Raw genomic sequence first — 20,654 nt, 5'->3', positions numbered from 1 at the left:
CCAACGCGGCCGGACACTGCCACCTGGTGGGCGCTTGCAGAGCTGCAGTGGTGGGGGATGGACGGACGGCTCGTGGGCAGACAGAGGACCGAGCGGGTAGCCAGAGTGTGAGGATCTTCACCAGGCAGGACAGACAGCAGAGCAAAAGGGATGGACAGGGCTCTCTGTTCCCCAGCAGCTTGGACAGTGGTCCTGAGCTGTCCATGCCCGACCCCTTGTGTGACCCACCGACAAGCTGCAGGCTGGAGAGCCCGGGGGGGTCAGGCTGGCAGGAAGGTGCACCACCCCACCCGAGCAGGCAGACTGGGAACACGGGCCGAGAAGCCAGCCACTCACTGCGGTGACCTCCACCACCCTGCCGCCACCTCTGCCCAGGCCGGGGCCCATGCCACACAGAAGCACCTAGAGGATACAGGGCCTGGCGCTGGTGTTCCCTCCCAGCCCCCACACGGCACCCCCATCAAGCCACTCACACCCACCCACTCAGCCCCCTCGGAGGCAAGGTGGAACACCCACCTCCCTTCAACCTGTCCAGGCTGAGCCACCAACACGTGCTGGACACCGGGTGGCGACCCCACACCCACCACTCTTCATAGCGTCAGAGCTTCATCTCCCAGGCTTAGGTCCAAATCTCCACCCCAACTCCTGCAAACCCGGCCCGACCACGAGGCCATCCCCCAGCGCCCTGGCCCACACCCAGCCGCTCAGGAGGTGTTCACTGGTAGCTGGAACCAGCACGCCACGAGCCCTCCGGGTCACCAGTGGGACCGTAACAGGGAACGTTAGAGCCCTCCCAACTGCACACCCGGCATCTGTGACTGAAACGCTACAAAGGCCGGTGCGGGCGCCACGATAACCAGAAGGTGAGCGCCAGAGGTGGCGGTGGCCGCCGGGGATTCCTCTGTGTGCTGCCTCTTCCTTGTCTCTCTCCTGAGTGCGCCCTTCTCCTGTGCAGGTGACCTGCGTGATGCACCCGTGACCCCCACGCATCACCACCCTGCCAACCTGGGCCTCTGGACAGCGGGGGCTGACCCGCCGGCATTGGGTGCTACTCCTGTGAAGGCAGCATGCTCTGCGCCGCTTTGCCCTCTGGTTTTATGTTTCCTCTAAGGAGAGGGATCCTTATACCATCCTTTCAACTTCAATAAATGTCAAGTTTCTCCACAATGAGGAAATGCTTTAAAAAATGCACAGGCCACCTCAAAATGTGCCAGACCATGGTGGGCACCGGTTCCCGCGGTGGGTGCCGGATACGCCGCGCTCAGCCCCAGGCCGCCCCCTCACCTCTCCTGGCAGCCGCCACGCTCCGCGCGTCCACGTCCAGTGTCTGCACCAGGGCGCGGGGGTCGATCTTGGTCCCGGCGAAGATGTCGGTGCTCACCAATGCCCACTCCTAAAACCCCAACAAAAGGAAAGAAGTGAAGACGCGAGACCTCAGCACTGAGCCCTCGAAGGTGCCTCACACAGGCCCTGTAGGCATGAGAACTCGGCCCAAGGGAGCGCTGCAGGACACACCAGCACCCCAAAGCCTCTCTTGCACCCCAACTCAGAGCGCTTCCATGTGGTAGCTGTAACCCATTACAGCACACATTTGGAAGCTAATATAAAAGGTACAATAAAGTCAACAATTCCACATCGCTTAAATGTCTTTCAAGGATGACAATTTCATAATCTGATCAGAATGCTACTTAACTCTCCATTTTGTATTAAAGTTCAGTGACCACATTATTCATTTATATAAGTTCTATATACTGGTTTTTTTTCTCAAAAAAAACCGATGCCCAGATGAATCCCAGAGTGATTTGATCAGTGAGTGGAAAAGTATTTGCAAAGTCCCCTTCGGGGAATGGTGAGGACGGGGGAAAACGCAACTTCCCCAAGTTGAATTCTCGATATTCTCACAAGCAGTGTGGACAACCAAAGCTATAGGCTGAGCCCCCAGTCTTGGGGTTTGTTCATATGAAACTTAACCCCACTGGGGATAGGTGAAGCCTACTTAATATTAGGCCTAAGAGTCACCCCCAAGAGAACCTCTTTTGTTGCTCAGATGTGGCCTCTCTCTCCAGCCAACACAGCAAGCAGACTCACCACCCTCCCCCTGTCTACGTGGGACATGACTCCCAAGGGTGTGGACCTTCCTGGCAATGTGGGACAGAAATCCTAGAATGAGCTGAGACTCAGCATCAAGGGATTGAGAAAAACCCTAGAATGAGCTGAGACTTAGCATCATGGGATTGAGAAAACCTTCTCGACCAAAAGGGGGAAGAGAGAAATGAGACAAAGTGTCAATGGTTGAGAGATTCCAGAGTTGAGAGGTTATCCTGGAGGTTATTCTTATGCATTAAGTCGATATCACCTTCTTATTCAAGATGTAATGGAGAGGCTGGAGGGAACTGCCTGAAAATGTGGAGCTGTGTTCCAGTAGCCAGGTTTCTTGAAGATGAAAGAATAATGATATAGCTTTCACAATGTGACTGTGTGACTGTGAAAACCTTTTGTCTGATGCTCCTTTACCTACCTTGTCAACAGACGAGTAGAACATATGGAATAAAAATAAATAATAGGGGGAACAAATGTTAAAATAAATTTAGTACATTGAAATGCTAGTGATCAATGAAAGAGGGGGTAAGGGGTATGGTATGTATGAATTTTTTTCTGTTTTCATTTTATTTCTTTTTCTGAATAGATGTAAATGTTCCAAGAAATGATCATGATGATGAATATGCAACTATGTGATGGTACTGTGAATTACTGATTATATATGTAGAACAGAATGATCATAAGAGAAAGTTTGCATTTGTTACATGTTTTTTGGTATTCAAAAAAATAAAATAAAAATAAATAAATAAATAAATAAAACCTGCCTGGTCTTTCTGAGGATTTTGTTCCTCCTCTCACTGGATTCCTATATACGCTTAATGTCTTAGACACACTTACGTCGTCAAGACGATACCTAAAATCAGAGCTCTGGTCCACTAGCCACAGTGACCTCCCCAGGAGGCCGAACCACAATCCCTGTGACATTTGACCCCAAATAGCCAGGAACGCATCAGTGACTGGCAGCTTCCTAATTTCTGCCCCCACTTTCCACCCGGGACCCACAGAAGCCGTATCTGCCCCCTAACCAATTCCACAGAACACCATGTGTACTCGCCTCTGCCCAGACCCTACGCCCACAGCCCCATCAGGCACCCCGAAGCCCCCTTTCCTGCCGTGAAGCTCGCCCACTCCCCTGCCTGTCTCTGGAACTCTGCCAAAGGCAGGGATGGTGGCTGGTCCCCTGCTAGGGACAAGCTCCAAATAACAGCCTATGTGTGTTCTCATCTTTTCTCATCTGACTGCCCTTTGTTCACTTCCACAGTTACCCCAGAGGCTCCACCGAGCCCCAGCCCACCTTGTCCATCGTGGTGGACCCTGCCTTCAGCCAGGTGCAGGACACACAGAGGACCCAGTGCCCTGCTGCTCGCAGCCTGCAGTGCCCTTGCCGACGTGGCACACCAACGCCAGGCTTCAACTCCACTCTGCGGTGCCCCTTGGCTACTTCTGCTCAGTTTGGTACCTGGGCTCTGTCACTGGTTCCCACTTGTCACCCTTGATGGAATCAGGCCATTCCTTTCCTTCCCGTTTTGCTGTCCTTTGTGCCGACTAAAAGTGTCGTCACAAGGAAAAGAATCAAAGGGTGGGGCGCAGGCTGAGACCCTAGGAGCCCGCTGCCCCAGTCGGCCTCGCAGACACATGAGCTCATGGTCTCACCAGACCGACGTCCACTTGGACAAACTCTGCTGTGGGTCGCCAAAAAAACCGGGTGAGGTTCTCCTTCCATCTCGACCTGCATCCTACAAGCTGGGCTTTTACCCAGGGAGCGTTCTCACAGGTTTCCCACCCACGAGGGGGCCCGGACTGTCCGGGTCTGTGTCTGGAGACGGACACCCAACAGTCTGAGGGCCCGAGACCAGGGGTGCACAAGCACGCCATTTCAACTGACCAGGGCCTGCTCTCAAGTCCAAAACCTCTCCTCGTCCAGGAAAAACTCCTGCTTCGAACAGGGGTTCTCCTCACAGTCCCGGCTCTTGAACTCTCCCTCCACACGGCATAACGTTTAAAGACGATCTGAGCCTCCAGTGGCCACCTGGGGGTCAGCTGGCCTTGCTCACTCGAGAGGTGCCTTGGGAAGAAAGAGGGTGAGCTTTCTCAGGCCCAGTGGACAGCAGGAGAGGTCTCCAAACAAAACTGTGAATGAAAAATTGCTTCACTAAAAGATCCTCTGGCCAAGGCTAATGACCAATGTGTCAAAGTGAAGTAAAGCAAACGGGGCTTGCCTCCCTGGTGCCCCGTCCTGCCCTGCAGCTGCCTCCCTTCCCCGGCTCTCCTTCTTCCCCGTCCCCGTCTGCTCTCTCTCCTCCTCCACTGACGGCACCTCTCTCCCCCGTCTAAACCCCCTACTTTTCCCAACACTCCTAAAATCCCAAGGTGCCAGGTTTTCTCTAAAGAGCCACCCCTCCCTGAGCCAGGTGTGCAAACAGACGGACCCTAAATTACAGGGTTACCGTTGAAGATTCATACACGAGAAGCACACACTCAGGTGTTACTAGAGACATCAAGCACTGGCGTAAACCCAAGTGAAGACCAGCAAACGCTCCTGCCTGGGAACCGTGCATGAGCCAGGGCCGCCAACCTTGACGGGCTCGCGTCCCTACACGCTGGTCAGAACCGCAGGCACTGAACCCTTGGACTGGCCCAGAAGGGACCCACAGGATCCCTCTTTCCACAATAAACCTCAGCGTCAAAAAATGGGCTGAAAAGTAGGGCAAAGTCTCCTAACTCAAAGCTATGCTATAAACAGTTACAATTAAAAAAAAAAAATTGCTCAACTAGAATTTGATCACACAAACAGAAAAAAGATGAAACCATAGGTTTTAAGAACAGACTAGAAAATACCTGCCAATGGCATCAGGGCAGTGAAGAAGGTGCTGAGGCAGCAGCAGCCCTCTCGTCTCACTGGCCGATGGGGTCAGACCGGAACTGGAGGCGCATTTGAAACAGAAATCAGAGCGGGAAGGGGTCCCTCACCTGCACCACAGGGCCCAGCCCAACAGTCTGAAAGGCTCTAAAAGAAGCAGGGCAGGGCCCAAAGTTAGCCCGTGGGCCTGCTCACTCAGCAGCTGGCAGGTCCACTTCCCATCAGCCCAGCTCCTGACAAGGACACTTGGAGATGTTCTACACAGGAGGGAGGCTGGAAAAAGGATTGCCCCATCTGAGAAAAGAAAAGCCAAGACAACTCAGACCACAGCAGGTGAGCTGAGGAGCAGGGAAGCGCCCACTATCCTGCCTTCCCCTGAGCGTGCAGACTGAGTTACCGTGAGCATAGAAGGTCCAGCCAGGGCAGCTGGGCTGGTAGAAAGATAAAAAACTAAAAGGCATCCAAATCGGAAAGGAAAAAGTAAAACTCATCTAGTCATAGATGGCATATTTTATATATAGAAAACCCTAAGGAATCCACAAAAAAAAAAAAAAACACTATTAGAACGACAAAAGAAGTTCAGCAAGGTTTCAGGATACAAGATCAATATATATATAAAAAAAATTGTACTTCTGTGAAATAACAACAAGCAATCCAAAAATGGAATTAAGAAAACAATTCCATTTACAATTAGCACCAGCAAAAATAAAATACTTGGGAATTTAACAAAAGAAGTGTAAGACTTGTACACCAAAAATGAATAAAACATCACAAAAGAAAGGAAGACTTAACAGATGGTAAGATAACTTGTATTCAGATGGGCAGACTTAATATTATTAAGATGGGAAACTCCCCAAATTGACTCAGTGCCACGCCTATCAAAATCCCAGATGCCTTTTTTGCAGAAATTGTCAAGTTAGTCCCAAAATTCATACAAAAATTCAAGGGAGCCAGCATAGCCAAAACAACCTTGTAGAAGGAAAACGGTGTTTATGGAAATCCACTTCCTGATTTCAAAACTTAATACAAAGCCGCAGTAAGCAAGACTGTGTGTGCTGGCACTGCCATACATGTTACCACACGGATTAGGATTCCATACATATTAATGGATTAGGGTTCCATACATATGACACATGGATTAGGGTTCCATACATATGACCACACGGATTAGGATTCCATACATATTAATGGGAGTTTCAATAAACATTTATGACCAATTGATTTTGACACGTCAAGATCATTCAATAGGGAGAGAACAGTCTTTTCACCAGTGCTACTGGGACCAGTGGGGAGCTACATCCCAAAGAAGGAAGAGGAATCCACAATTCATGCCACATTCAAAATTTAACTCAAAATGGGTCAAGAACTTAAAATATTAACAGCTAAAATTACAAAATTCTTAGGGAAAAAAAAAAACCCTACATCTCTGTGAGCCGGTCTTAGACAATGGCTTCTTCACTGTGACACCAAAAGCAAAAGCCACGAAAGAAAAAATAGATAAATGGGGCTTTGTGAAAATGTAAAACTTTTGTGCTTCAAAGGACATTTTTTAGGAAAGACAACGTACAGAATGGCAGAAAATGTTCACAAGTCATATATCTTATAAGCGTCTAGTATTCAGATTATACAAAGAACTCTAATAACTCAACAATAAAAATGCAAATAACTCAATTAAAAATAGGCCAAGACTCTCTCTCTCAGCCAACACAACAAGCAAACTCACTGCCCTTCCCTTGTCTACATGGGACATGACTCCCAGGGGTGTGAACCTTCCTGGCAACGTGGGACAGAAATCCTAGGATGGGCTGGGATGCAGTATCAAGGGATTGAGAAAACCTTCTCAACGGAAAGGGGGAAGAGAGAAATGAGATAAAATAAAGTGCTAGTGGCTGAGAGATTCCAAACACAGTAGAGAGGTTTTCCTGGAGGTTATTCTTCCACAATATATAGATATTCCTTTTTAGTTTATGGTGTAACGGAGAGGCTGGAGGGAGTACCTGAAACTGTAGAGCTGTGTTTCAGTAGCCAGGTTTCTTGAAGATGATTGTATAATGATATAGCTTTTGCAGTGTGACTGTGTGATTGTGAAAATCTTGTGTCTGATGCTCCTTTTATCTATGATATGTACAGATGAGTAAAAAATATGGATAAACAAACAAATAATGGGGGAACAAAGGTTAAAATAAATTGAGTAGATTGAAATACAAGTGCTAAGGGGTGTGGCATGTATTGAGTTTTTTTTCTTTCTTTTGCTGGAGAGATGCAAACATTAAAAAAAATGATCATGGTGATAAACACACAACTATGTGATGATATTGTGAGCCACTGACTGTAACCACAACAAGTATGTTTGTATGTCAAGAATGTTTGTACATCTGTTCGTTGTTTATAATAAAAATGTTTTTTAAAAAAAGTGTGTATGTGGAGAAAAAAATTGTGAATGTGGAGAGTGACATAATCAACATGGAAATGTCAGACATCCCCCAGCAGCCCCCCAAAAATGGGCAAAGGGTTGAAAAGACATTCCTCCAAAGAAAATACACAAAAGATGCTCAACATCATTAGCCATCAGGGAAATGCAAATCATACCCAAAATGAGATGCCACTTCACACCCACTAAAGTGACCATAATCAGAAAGACAAGTAGTAACAATCCTTAGTGCTGCTGCAGAGGAACTGGAACCCCCACCCCTTCTCGGTGGGAATATAAAATGGTGCATCCTAAAGAGCAGTTCAGCAATTCTTCAAAAAGTTACACCTAGAATTACCATATGGCCCAACAATTCCACTCTCCACGACCTGAGAAAAATCTGTACACAAATATTCATAGCAGCATTATTCACAGCAGCCAAAAAGTGGAAACAACCTATATGTCCATTAAAAGAATGGAAAAACAAAACGTGGGGCTTACATACACTGGATTACTCAGTCATAAAAAGAATGAAGTACGCTAAATAAGACTGACCTTGAAAACACTTTGCTAATCAAATGCCTTCAGACCCAAAAGGTCACAGACTGCATATTTTAGTTCAGAAGCTGCTGGACTGCCCCTCGAATGGGGGGGGGGCAGGTACCCTTGGGGAAGGACCCCATTACACTGCCCAAAATTCACACTGTCGACCTTCCTCCCAGCCTTTCCTAAGGAGACCTACTCCTCTTTTTTTTTTTTTTTTTATATTGCAAAAGTTAATTGAATTTTATTGTAATGCAATTAGGAAATGAAATAAAGAATCCATTTCATTTAAACTAGCATTAACACATAAACTGTTTCCACATATGTTTTTTTTTCTTTTTCTTTTTTTTTTTTAATTAATTAAAAAAAATTAACTAACACAACATTAGAAATCAATCCATTCTACATATGCAATCAGTAATTCTTAATATCATCACATAGGTGTATGGTCATCATTTCTCAGTACATATGCATCGATTTAGAGAAAGAAATAGCACGACAACAGAAAAAGAAATAAAGTGATAACACAGAGAAAACACAAATAAAAATAAAAAGTACAAAAATATGTAAGAGAAAGAAAAAAAAAACTATAGATCAGATGCAGCTTCATTCAGCGTTCCAACATAATTACATTACAATTAGGCAGTATTGTGCTGACCATTTTTTTTTTAGACATCATACCATTCTACATATGTAATCAGTAATTCTTAACATCATCACATAGATGCATGATCATCGTTTCTTAGTACATTTGCATCGGTTTAGAAGAACTAGCAGTATAACAGAAAAAAATATAGAATGTTAATATAGAGAAAAAAAATAAAAGTAATAATAATAAGAACAAAACAAACAAAACAAAACAAAACAAGAACCTATAGCTCGGATGCAACTTCGTTCAGTATTTTAACATGATTACTTTACAATTAGGTATTATTGTGCTGTCCATTTTTGAGTTTTTGTATCTAGTCCTATTGCACAGTCTGTATTCCATCAGCTCCAATTACCCATTATCTTACCCTGTTTCTAACTCCTGCTGAACTCTGTTACCAATGACATATTCCAAGTTTATTCTCGAGTGTCGATTCACATCATTGGGACCATACAGTATTTGTCTTTTAGTTTTTGGCTAGACTCACTCAGCATAATGTTCTCTAGGTCCATCCATGTTATTACATGCTTCATAAGTTTATCCTGCCTTAAAGCTGCATAATATTCCATCGTATGTATATACCACAGTTTGTTTAGCCATTCTTCTGTTGATGGACATTTTGGCTGTTTCCATCTCTTTGCAATTGTAAATAACGCTGCTATAAACATTGGTGTGCAAATGTCTGTTTGAGTTTTTCCCCTTAATTCCTTTGAGTAGATTCCCAGCAATGGTATTGCTGGGTCGTATGGCAATTCTATATTCAGCTTTTTGAGGAACCGCCAAACTGCTTTCCACAGTGGTTGCACCATTTGACATTCCCACCAACAGTGGATAAGTGTGCCTCTTTCACCGCATCCTCTCCAGCACTTGTCATTTTCTGTTTTGTTGATAATGGCCATTCTGGTGGGTGTGAGATGATATCTCATTGTGGTTTTGATTTGCATTTCTCTAATGGCCAGGGACATTGAGCATCTCTTCATGTGTCTTTTGGCCATTTGTATTTCCTCCTCTGAGAGGTGTCTATTCAAGTCTTTTTCCCATTTTGTAATTGGGTTGGCTATCTTTTTGTTGTTGAGTTGAACAATCTCATTATAAATTCTGGATACTAGACCTTTATCTGATATGTCGTTTCCAAATATTGATTCCCATTGTGTAGGCTGTCTTTCTACTTTCTTGATGAAGTTCTTTGATGCACAAAAGTGTTTAATTTTGAGGAGTTCCCATTTATTTATTTCCTTCTTCAGTGCTCTTGCTTTAGGTTTAAGGTCCATAAAACCGCCTCCAATTGTAAGATTCATAAGATATCTCCCTACATTTTCCTCTAACTGTTCTATGGTCTTAGACCTAATGTTTAGATCTTTAATCCATTTTGAGTTAACTTTTATGTAGGGTGTGAGATATGGGTCTTCTTTCATTCTTTTGCATATGGATATCCAGTTCTCTAGGTACCATTTATTGAAGAGATTGTTCTGTCCCAGGTGAGTTGGCTTGACTGCCTTATCAAAGATCAAATGTCCATAGATGAGAGGGTCTATATCTGAGCACTCTATTCGATTCCATTGGTCGATATATCTATCTTTATGCCAATACCATGCTGTTTTGACCACTGTGGCTTCATAATATGCCTTAAAGTCAGGCAGCGCAAGACCTCCAGCTTCGTTTTTTTTCCTCAAGATGTTTTTAGCAATTCGGGGCACCCTGCCCTTCCAGATAAATTTGCTTATTGGTTTTTCTATTTCTGAAAAATAAGTTGTTGGGATTTTGATTGGTATTGCATTGAATCTGTAAATCAATTTAGGTAGGATTGACATCTTAACTATATTTAGTCTTCCAATCCATGAACACGGTATGCCCTTCCATCTATTTAGGTCTTCTGTGATTTCTTTTAGCAGTTTTTTGTAGTTTTCTTTATATAGGTTTTTTGTCTCTTTAGTTAAATTTATTCCTAGGTATTTTATTCTTTTAGTTGCAATTGTAAATGGGATTCGTTTCTTGATTTCCCCCTCCGCTTGTTCATTGCTAGTGTATAGAAATGCTACAGATTTTTGAATGTTGATCTTGTAACCTGCCACTTTGCTGTACTCGTTTATTAGCTCTAGTAGTTTTGTTGTGGATTTTTCCGGGTTTTCGACGTATAGTATCATATCGTCTGCAAACAGTGATAGTTTTACTTTTTCCTTTCCAATTTTGATGCCTTGTATTTCTTTTTCTTGTCTAATTGCTCTGGCTAGAACCTCCAACACAATGTTGAATAATAGTGGTGATAGTGGACATCCTTGTCTTGTTCCTGATCTTAGGGGGAAAGTTTTCAATTTTTCCCCATTGAGGATGATATTAGCTGTGGGTTTTTCATATATTCCCTCTATCATTTTAAGGAAGTTCCCTTGTATTCCTATCCTTTGAAGTGTTTTCAACAGGAAAGGATGTTGAATCTTGTCAAATGCCTTCTCTGCATCAATTGAGATGATCATGTGATTTTTCTGCTTTGATTTGTTGATATGATGTATTACATTAATTGATTTTCTTATGTTGAACCATCCTTGCATACCTGGGATGAATCCTACTTGGTCATGATGAATAATTCTTTTAATGTGTTGTTGGATACGATTTGCTAGAATTTTATTGAGGATTTTTGCATCTATATTCATTAGAGAGATCGGCCTGTAGTTTTCTTTTCTTGTAATATCTTTGCCTGGTTTTGGTATGAGGGTGATGTTGGCTTCATAGAATGAATTAGGTAGTTTTCCCTCCACTTCGATTTTTTTGAAGAGTTTGAGGAGAGTTGGTACTAATTCTTTCTGGAATGTTTGATAGAATTCACATGTGAAGCCGTCTGGTCCTGGACTTTTCTTTTTAGGAAGCTTTTGAATGACTGCTTCAATTTCTTTACTTGTGATTGGTTTGTTGAGGTCATCTATCTCTTCTTGAGTCAAAGTTGGTTGTTCATGTCTTTCCAGGAACCCGTCCATTTCATCTAAATTGTTGTATTTATTAGCGTAAAGTTGTTCATAATATCCTGTTATTACCTCCTTTATTTCTGTGAGGTCAGTAGTTATGTCTCCTCTTCCATTTCTGATCTTATTTATTTGCATCCTCTCTCTTCTTCTTTTTGTCAATCTTGCTAAGGGCCCATCAATCTTATTGATTTTCTCATAGAACCAACTTCTGGCCTTATTGATTTTCTCTATTGTTTTCATGTTTTCAATTTCATTTATTTGTGCTCTAATCTTTATTTCTTTCCTTTTGCTTGCTTTGGGGTTAGCTTGCTGTTCTTTCTCCAGTTCTTCCAAATGGATAGTTAATTCCTGAATTTTTGCCTTTTCTTCTTTTCTGATATAGGCATTTAGAGCAATAAATTTCCCTCTTAGCACTGCCTTTGCTGCGTCCCATAAGTTTTGATATGTTGTGTTTTCATTTTCATTCACCTCGAGGTATTTGCTAATTTCTCTAGCAATTTCTTCTTTGACCCACTCATTGTTTAGGAGTGTGTTGTTGAGCCTCCACGTATCTGTGAATTTTCTGGCACTCTGCCTATTACTGATTCCCAACATCATTCCTTTATGGTCCGAGAAAGTGTTGTGTAAGATTTCAATCTTTTTAAATTTGTTAAGACTTGCTTTGTGACCCAGCATATGGTCTATCTTTGAGAATGATCCATGAGCACTTGAGAAAAAGGTGTATCCTGCTGTTGTGGGATGTAATGTCCTATAAATGTCTATTAAGTCTAGTTCATTTATAGTAATATTCAGATTCTCTATTTCTTTGTTGATCCTCTGTCTAGATGTTCTGTCCATTGATGAGAGTGGTGAGTTGAAGTCTCCAACTATTATGGTATATGAGTCTATTTCCCTTTTCAGTGTTTGCAGTGTATTCCTCACGTATTTTGGGGCATTCTGGTTCGGTGCGTAAATATTTATGATTGTTATGTCTTCTTGTTTAATTGTTCCTTTGATTAGTATATAGTGTCCTTCTTTGTCTCTTTTAACTGTTTTACATTTGAAGTCTAATTTGTTGGATATTAGTATAGCCACTCCTGCTCTTTTCTGGTTGTTATTTGCATGAAATATCTTTTCCCAACCTTTCACTTTCAACCTATGTTTATCTTTGGGTCTAAGATGTGTTTCCTGTAGACAGCATATAGAAGGATCCTGTTTTTTAATCCATTCTGCCAATCTATGTCTTTTGATTGGGGAATTCAGTCCATTGACATTTAGTGTTATTACTGTTTGGATAATATTTTCCTCTAACATTTTGCCTTTTGTATTATATATATCATATCTGATTTTCCTTCTTTCTACACTCTTTTCCATATCTCTCTCTTCTGTCTTTTTGTATCTGACTCTAGTGCTCCCTTTAGTATTTCTTGCAGAGCTGGTCTCTTGGTCACAAATTCTTTCAGTGACTTTTTGTCTGAGAATGTTTTAATTTCTCCCTCATTTTTGAAGGATAATTTTGCTGGATATAGGAGTCTTGGTTGGCAGTTTTTCTCTTTTATTATTTTAAATATATCATCCCACTGTCTTCTAGCTTCCATGGTTTCTGCTGAGAAATCTACACATAGTCTTATTGGGTTTCCCTTGTATGTGATGGATTGTTTTTCTCTTGCTGCTTTCAAGATCCTCTCTTTCTCTTTGACCTCTGACATTCTAACTAGTAAGTGTCTTGGAGAACGCCTATTTGGGTCTAATCTCTTTGAGGTGCGCTGCACTTCTTGGATCTGTAATTTTAGGTCTTTCATAAGAGTTGGGAAGTTTTCAGTGATAATTTCTTTCTTTAGTTTTTCTCCTCCTTTTCCCTTCTCTTCTCCTTCTGGGACACCCACAACACATATATTTGTGCGGTTCATATTGTCCTTGAGTTCCCTGATACCCTGTTCAAATTTTTCCATTCTTTTCCCTATAGTTTCTGTTTCTTTTTGGAATTCAGATGTTCCATCCTCCAAATCACTAATTCTATCTTCTGTCTCTTTAAATCTATCATTGTAGCTATCCATTATTTTTTCTATGTTTGCTACTTTATCCTTCACTTCCATAAGTTCTGCGATTTGTTTTTTCAGTTTTTCTATTTCTTCTTTATGTTCAGCCCATGTCCTCTTCATGTCCTCCCTCAATTTATCGATTTCATTTTTGAAGAGGTTTTCCATTTCTGTTCGTATATTCAGCATTAGTTGTCTCAGCTCTTGTGTCTCATTTGAGCTATTGGTTTGTTCCTTTGACTGAGCCATATTCTCAATCTTTTGAGCGTGGACAGTTATCTTCTGCTGCTGGCATCTGGGCATTTATTCAGATTTCTCTGGGTGTTGGACCCCGCAAGGTTGTAAGATTTTTCTGTGAAATCTCTGGGATCTGTTTTTCTTATCTTGCCCAGTACGTGGCGCACGTGGCACACGTTTGTCTCAAGTGTTTGGAATGGGTCTCCCCCAGTCACCGATCTCCGTGGCCTGGGGATTTCGGATCCAATTCTCTCCGTTGGTTCAGGGGCCGCGCGTGGTAGGGGCGTCAGCTGCCGCGGCTTGAGGGGACCCTGAGGCTGGTTGCGGGCCGCAGCGGGCCTGGGGGATTCCCCACCGGACCAGGAAGCCTCCCGTGGGGGGGGGCTACCGCGGCTTGGATAGCCCTCCTATCCGAGACTCGTATCCGCGGACTCGAAGCAGAGACTCGAAGCCGCCCGCAAAAGAGGGGTGCCGCCTGCCTCGGCTTGGGAAACTTGCTTCTCCAATACTCTCAGCCGGTCCGGAAAGGAGGGAGGGAGTAGCTCGGACCACCGCAGCTGCCGCTGATCGGGAAATCGCGCGCCGCTCGGGGGTCTCACCGCAGCCGAGTCTCGCAGTCAGTCTAGCCAGCCCAGACTTTGGATAGCCCTCTGATCTGAGATTCGTAGCCGCGGACTCAAAGCCGAGACTCGAAGCCGCCCGCAAAAGAAGGGCGCCGCCTGCCTCGGCTTGGGAAACTTGCTTCTCCGATACTCTCAGCCGGCCCAGGAAGGAGGGAGGGATTAGCTCGGACCGCCGCAGCTGTGGCTGCTCGGCAAATTGCGCGCTGCTCGGGGGTCTCGCCGCAGCCAAGAGTCGCAGTCAGACTTGCCAGCCCAGACTTTGGATAGCCCTCTGATCCGAGACTCGTAGTCGCGGACTCGAAGCCGATACTCGAAGCCGCCCGCAAAAGTGTGGCGCCGGCCACCTTGGCTGGGAAGCTTGTCTCTCCGCGTCTCTCAGCCAGCCCGGGAAGGAGGGAGGGATTAGCTCGGACCGCCGCAGCTGCGGCTGCTCGGGAAATTGCCCGCCGCTCAGGGATCTCACTCACCGCAGCCGAGTTTTGCAGTCAGACTAACCAACCCAGACTGGGTTACGCTGTGTGTCCATTCCCTGCTGTAGCCCCGGGAGCTGTTCTGTACTGTTTCTGTTCACCTATTAGTTGATTTGGAGTCGGAGGAACTAAGACGCATGTACCTTACTAAGACGCCATCTTGGATCTCCAAGACCTACTCCTCTTGACTGCACCGGGCAAAGGGAAATGGTCAGATATTTCCGGGATTATCACACACTGGCTCAGTAGTGACATTAATTCCAGAAGTCCCAAAACGTCACTCTGGCCCACCAATCAGCACAGGGGCTTATGGAGGTCAGGTGATCCATGGAGTTTTAGCTCAAGTCCATCTCACTGTGGGTCCAGTGGGTCCCAGACTCATTCTGTGGTCATTTCTCCAGTTTCAGAATGCATAACTGGAATTGACATATTCAGCAACTGGCATACTACATGATTCCATTTACATGCAATGTCCAGAACAGGCAATATAGATAGGAAACAGATTGCAGCTGCCAAAGGCTGGGGCAAAGGAGAAAGGAGAGCGACTGTTATGTTAGCTTGTTTTTAGTTTTCTTCCAAATGATGAAAATGTTCTAAAACTATGTAAGCATACCAAAAACCAGTTAATTATATACTTTAATGGGTGAATTTTATGGTACATAAATTATAACTCAAAAAAGATGATTTAAAAAAAAGGCAGAGAGCTGGAGTCTGACCGCCTGGGTCCAAATATCAAGCCCCCTACTTAGCAGCTGAGTGGTCTTGGCAATTTTAAGCATTCGTGAAGAGGTAAAGGGCTTGCACACGTACGTGCTAAGTGGGGCTGTTATCACTGGCATTACTGATCCAAAGCCATATCCTCTGTACCTGAGCATGAGTCTTGGTGAAAAGTTACCAGCTACTACTTCCCAGAAAATGAGGAAGAGGATAGGCGGCTCCTGCTCCAGGGAACCAGAGATGTGGCAAAAAACGAGTGGGACAGCAGTCCCAGGATGCGAGGGACCTGAGAGGGTCTTCAGCACTATACAGGGAGGTCTTGGATGAAAGGGGGAGGACTCAGGATGGAGAGAATGGGGTAAGTGGGCTCAGCCGTGACTGCCCTGGGGACCAGAGCAGTGCCCAGGAAAATGTCTGCCCCTGCACCAGGCTTGGGACACCCCCCTTAGCTCCGGGGACAGAAGCTGCTTTGGGGAACCCAGAAGTAAACAAACTGGCGTTCCCTCTGCAGAGAGACCATCCAGCTGGTGCGCCCTTTCCATCCAGAGGCCCGGAGCCCTCGGGACTGCAAGGGCAGAGAGGAAGGAGGAGGAAGCTAGTGACGACTGTGCCCCGTGCCCACAAGCAAACACAAAGCCTGAGAGGACTGAAGGAAATCAGCTTTCAAAGTAACCCTATTAAGATAACCAAATGCCTAAAAGGCAACAGAAAGTCATAAAGCACATGAACACGCAGACAGATATGGCACAGGCAAACGACCAAATTAAAACACGGGAGGAGGCTCAGAATTAGGAACTAATCAAAGATGTTCATGCAAACCTCCTAAATAAATACGTAGGTTGGCTAATGGCTTAAAGGAGATCAAGAAGACACTAGAAGAGCATAAAGAAGAATTTGAAAGATTAAGTAGAAAAATACCAGATCTCACACAGATGAAAAATACTGTAGAACAAATTTTAAAAATATGAGATACACAGCAGCAGATGTGAAGAGGCATTAAGAATAAACAAACCGAGTACAGGGCAATTGAATTTGAACACACAAAAGAAAAAACGGGAAAAAAAGGAAAAATTGGAATCGGATCTCAGGGAAATGATGGACAACACAAAGCACACAAATATAAGAATCACTGGTGTTCCAGAAGAAGAGACAAGGGCTAAAAGATTACTTGAGATAATGGGGAAAAACTTCCCAACCCTTTTAAAAGACATAATTATGCATATACCAAAGAAGTCCAAAGAACTCCAAATGGATTAAATCCAAACAGGCCTTCCCCAAGACACACACTAATCAGTCCATCAAATGCTGAAGAAAAGCACACTACATATTAATAAAAGGGACACTCGACCAAGAAGAAATAACAATGGTAAATGTTTATGCTCCCAATCAAGGAGCTCCAAAGTACATGAGACAGACACTGGCAAAACTGAAGGGAGCAACAGATGCTTCAACAATAACAGTAGGAGATTTCAATATACCACTCTCCTCTATAGATAGAACAACCAGAGAATCAACAAGGAAATAGAGATTTTTTTTTGTGATAAATGAATTAGCTCTAACACATACAAAGACCATTACACCCCAAAACACCAGCATATACATTCTTGTCTAGCACACACAGAACGTTCCCCAGGATAAATCATACTCGGTATATACTCAGAAGAGCTGAAAGCAGTGACATAGACAGACACTACAAATATAAATAAATGAGTTCTTGCATGAACTACCTCGAAGGGACTGACTCTTGTACAAAGAGTTAATAACAGAGGGGTAGAGGGGAAAACTACGAGCACATGCTACGGTCCACGGTGAAGAGGACATCACAGCACCACAGCAAGAGCAGCGGGAAACAGCCGGACGGGAGGACAAGAGTCAAGCGGACATTTGAATTTGCTATTTGGTGAGGGTGTGCTTTTATGTTATTTTTCTCTTTGGAACTGAGAGTGTTGATGATTATACAACTATTGAGATTAATGTGAGACACAATTTGTTTACTCTGGACATTATCCACAGATGCCCAATGGAAGGAGGTGGCTGCAGGACACGGTGACTGAGAGGAAGAATGGTGAATTGTGGTGTATACAAACGACAGAACACCCTGTGGCTACAGAAAGGAATGATGGTGTGAGGCATGCGACAAGGTGAATGAGCCTTGGGCACATCATGTGATGCAAAGTAAGCCAGAAACCAAAGGACAAATATTGTATAATCTCTTTCAGAAAATACTTATAAAAAAATTGGGGCCTAGACTGTAAGGTTTTAAAAGCAGTCACATTTAGCCCAGAGCTGTAAATGCTATTTTGAGATTTTGCGAGGCTGTGTTATATATGTATAACCTGGTATTTCCCTGGACCTTTGGGTACCTGAGTGACAAGCAAGACTCAGAGCTGGAGTTCTGCAGCTCTGAAAGTCAGCACTAATACAACGGTAACTGTTAAAGAAATAAAAAAGAGATTAGGCTTCAATTAGAAATAACAAAACCCATCTGGTCCAAGCCAAGATAAATCAGAAAACAGGGTAAAGGATGACATTGTCTATATTTTAGAACTTCGCCTACCATGAGACCAAAGGAGGAGAGATTTATTTTGTCCAAAATCTAAATCTTCTGTATTTAGAAAATACAGAAACCCGCCTGGATAGCTCATTTAAACAACCAAACACATGGAGCCCAGGATGGGAGCGAGAGCTTGTTATTTAATTTAATGCCTAAATACATCCCAGAGTATGTGGGCAGTCAATTCAAAAGTATTGGCAAACTGATGGTAATCACTTCAAGAATGCTTATATGTCAAGAATGCTTGTGTGTCTGATCGCTGTTTATAATAAAAATTAACGATCTAAAAACGGGAAAAAAAAAAAAAAAGCATTGGCAAAATCCCTTGAGGTATGGGAGAAAAAAATGTGGAACTATTAAACTTTACCACCAGGGAAATTCCTGACACTGCCTCCGACATAGGGACTCCCAGATCAATAGGTGAAGCCCTTGATCTTGATATTGTCGACAACCCCGAATACCATTTCCGTTAACCCTACCGAACACCCAGGGCTCCATCTGAGGTTCTAAAAAAGTTTCACACCCCGAGATGACTTTCCAGAAATGTACAACCTCTAGACGTTCCTAAGCCAGGTAAGTCCCGAAATCCAGAGGGCCAGCGTGCCCAGAACATCAACCAGTTCATGCCCATCTCATCTGTCCACACGGCTGGAACGGGCACAGCACAAAAACCCCTAAAGGTGGGAGAGATCAAGGGGAAGGCAGAGTGCAGAGGTGGGCTGGAGCCAAGGAGCAGGAGGACTGGATCATCACGCCGACAACTCTCAGTCTCCAGCGTCTTGGAGTAACGAGTAGGGAAAACCTGAAATCGCGGAACTGTAACCCATACCAGACTTTAAAATCTGTTCTGTAGCTACCTGTCACAATGCACTTAAAACTTTATTGCTTTCCAGAACGTACGTTAAATTTCACAAAAAATGTGGGAAAACAGCACAACAGCTAGTGTTTCCAGAGCAGCTCAAGGTCGACACCTGCCTCCCAGCTGCATTTTCAGTTTGCTCTTCATTTTGTCTTCTGCCCTGGGAACTCCTGTCCTTTTCCGGGAGCTAAGGTAAGACTGAAAGGAATCTGGGGGCGCTGGAGTCACCCCCTAGCCCGCGCCCCCAGCGCTCCCAGGACCATCGGGACCGCCAGGACCACCACCCGGAGGCGGCGGCCGGGGGCAGGCCCGGAGCTCGGGCGAGGCGGGGCAGGCCCGGGGAGCAGGCCCGGGACCCAGTCGAGGCGGGAACGAGTCCGGGCCCCAGGCGGGGAACAGGACCGGGACCCAGGCGGGGAGCAGGCCCGGGACCCACGCGGGAACGACCCCCTCGACGCCCCGCCCCGCCCGCCGCGTCCGGCCCGCGGAGTCCGACCTTACCTTTCCCCCGGCAACGCCGGTCGAGGCCTGCGCGGGGGGCGCCGCCGGGGCTGGGGGCGCGGGGCCGGGCGCGGCCTCCCCGCGGGGCCTCACCGCGGCCTGGTGCACGCGAGCCCGCAGGCCCCGCACCTTCCCCATGTCCGCGAGGACAGCCCGAGGCGCAGCAACACAAGCGGGGCCCTTCCGGGACCCGGTCCGTCGCGCTCACGGCCCCCGGAAACAGGAGCCGCCACTGCCGGTTCCGCCCTCCTCCCGGCGGCCCCGTCGGCGCCCGGAAGTGCCGGCTCCTCGGGGGGGCGGGGCTCACACCTCTGGCCCCGCCCCAAAGCCCACCCAGGACACGCCTCCGGCCGCGGACCTGTCACTCACACACCTCTTCTGTTTGGTTTTTCTGTTTTCATTGAGAAATCGTCACACAGATACAGTCCATACATGGTGTACAATCAGTCGCTCACAATATCATCAAATAGTTGTGTATTCACCACCATGATCGACTTTAGAACACTTGCATCACTCCAGAAAAAGAGATAAAAAGTAGAAAGGAAAAACTCACACATCCCATACCCCTTAGCGCTCCCTCTCATTCACTGCCAGTTTTTCTCTACCCAATTTTTAACCTTTATCCCCCCATTATTTTTTTTAATTATCATTTTTTACTCATCCATCTATATCCTGGATAAAAGAAACATCAGACACAAGGTTTTCCCAATCACACGGTCACATTGTAAAAGCTGTATCATTATACAGTTGTCTCCAAGACTCAAGGCTACTGGAACCCAGCTCAACAGTTTCAGGAACTTCCCTCCAGCCACCCAATACACCATAAACTAAAAAGGGATATCTGTGTAATGCATAAGAATAACCTCCAGGGTAACCTCCTGACTCTGAAATCTCTCAGCCACTGAGACTTTATTTTCCTCATTTCTCTCTTCTCCCTTTTGGTCAAGAAGCCCTTCTCAATCCCATAGTGCTGGCTCATCCTGGCATTTTAAAAAACATCTGTTTATTGAGATTTATTCACAAACCATGCATACCTTCCAAGGTACACAATCACTAGCTCACAGTATCACCACACAGTTGTGCCTACATCCCCATCATCAGTTTTAGAACTGTTTCTTACAGTAGGTGTGGGTTTATAGAAAAACTGCCAGAAAGC

The 20,654-nt window shown here is 45.0% G+C and overlaps 1 protein-coding gene across 2 annotated transcripts in view; it reads right to left on the bottom strand.

Moving 5' to 3' along the window:
- The window catches only part of SLX9 (SLX9 ribosome biogenesis factor), a 50,647-nt gene extending 30,930 nt beyond the window's left edge, over nt 1-19,717 (bottom strand). For both annotated transcript variants that reach the window (XM_077119183.1, XM_077119185.1), the window contains exons 1-2: nt 19,499-19,717; nt 1,285-1,393 (exon numbers count right to left, since the gene is read on the bottom strand). In XM_077119183.1, the coding sequence (XP_076975298.1) occupies nt 1,285-1,393; nt 19,499-19,636 (247 nt within the window). In that variant the 5' untranslated portion in view covers nt 19,637-19,717. The remainder of the gene's footprint in view (nt 1-1,284; nt 1,394-19,498) is intronic.
- Between the last annotated feature and the right edge of the window lie 937 nt (nt 19,718-20,654).

Source organism: Tamandua tetradactyla, chromosome 10 (assembly GCF_023851605.1).
Source record: "Tamandua tetradactyla isolate mTamTet1 chromosome 10, mTamTet1.pri, whole genome shotgun sequence".
NCBI classification, from domain to species: domain Eukaryota; kingdom Metazoa; phylum Chordata; class Mammalia; order Pilosa; family Myrmecophagidae; genus Tamandua; species Tamandua tetradactyla.
The sequence above is the reverse complement of the archived record's forward strand: the minus strand, read 5'-3'. Positions and strand labels throughout refer to the sequence as shown.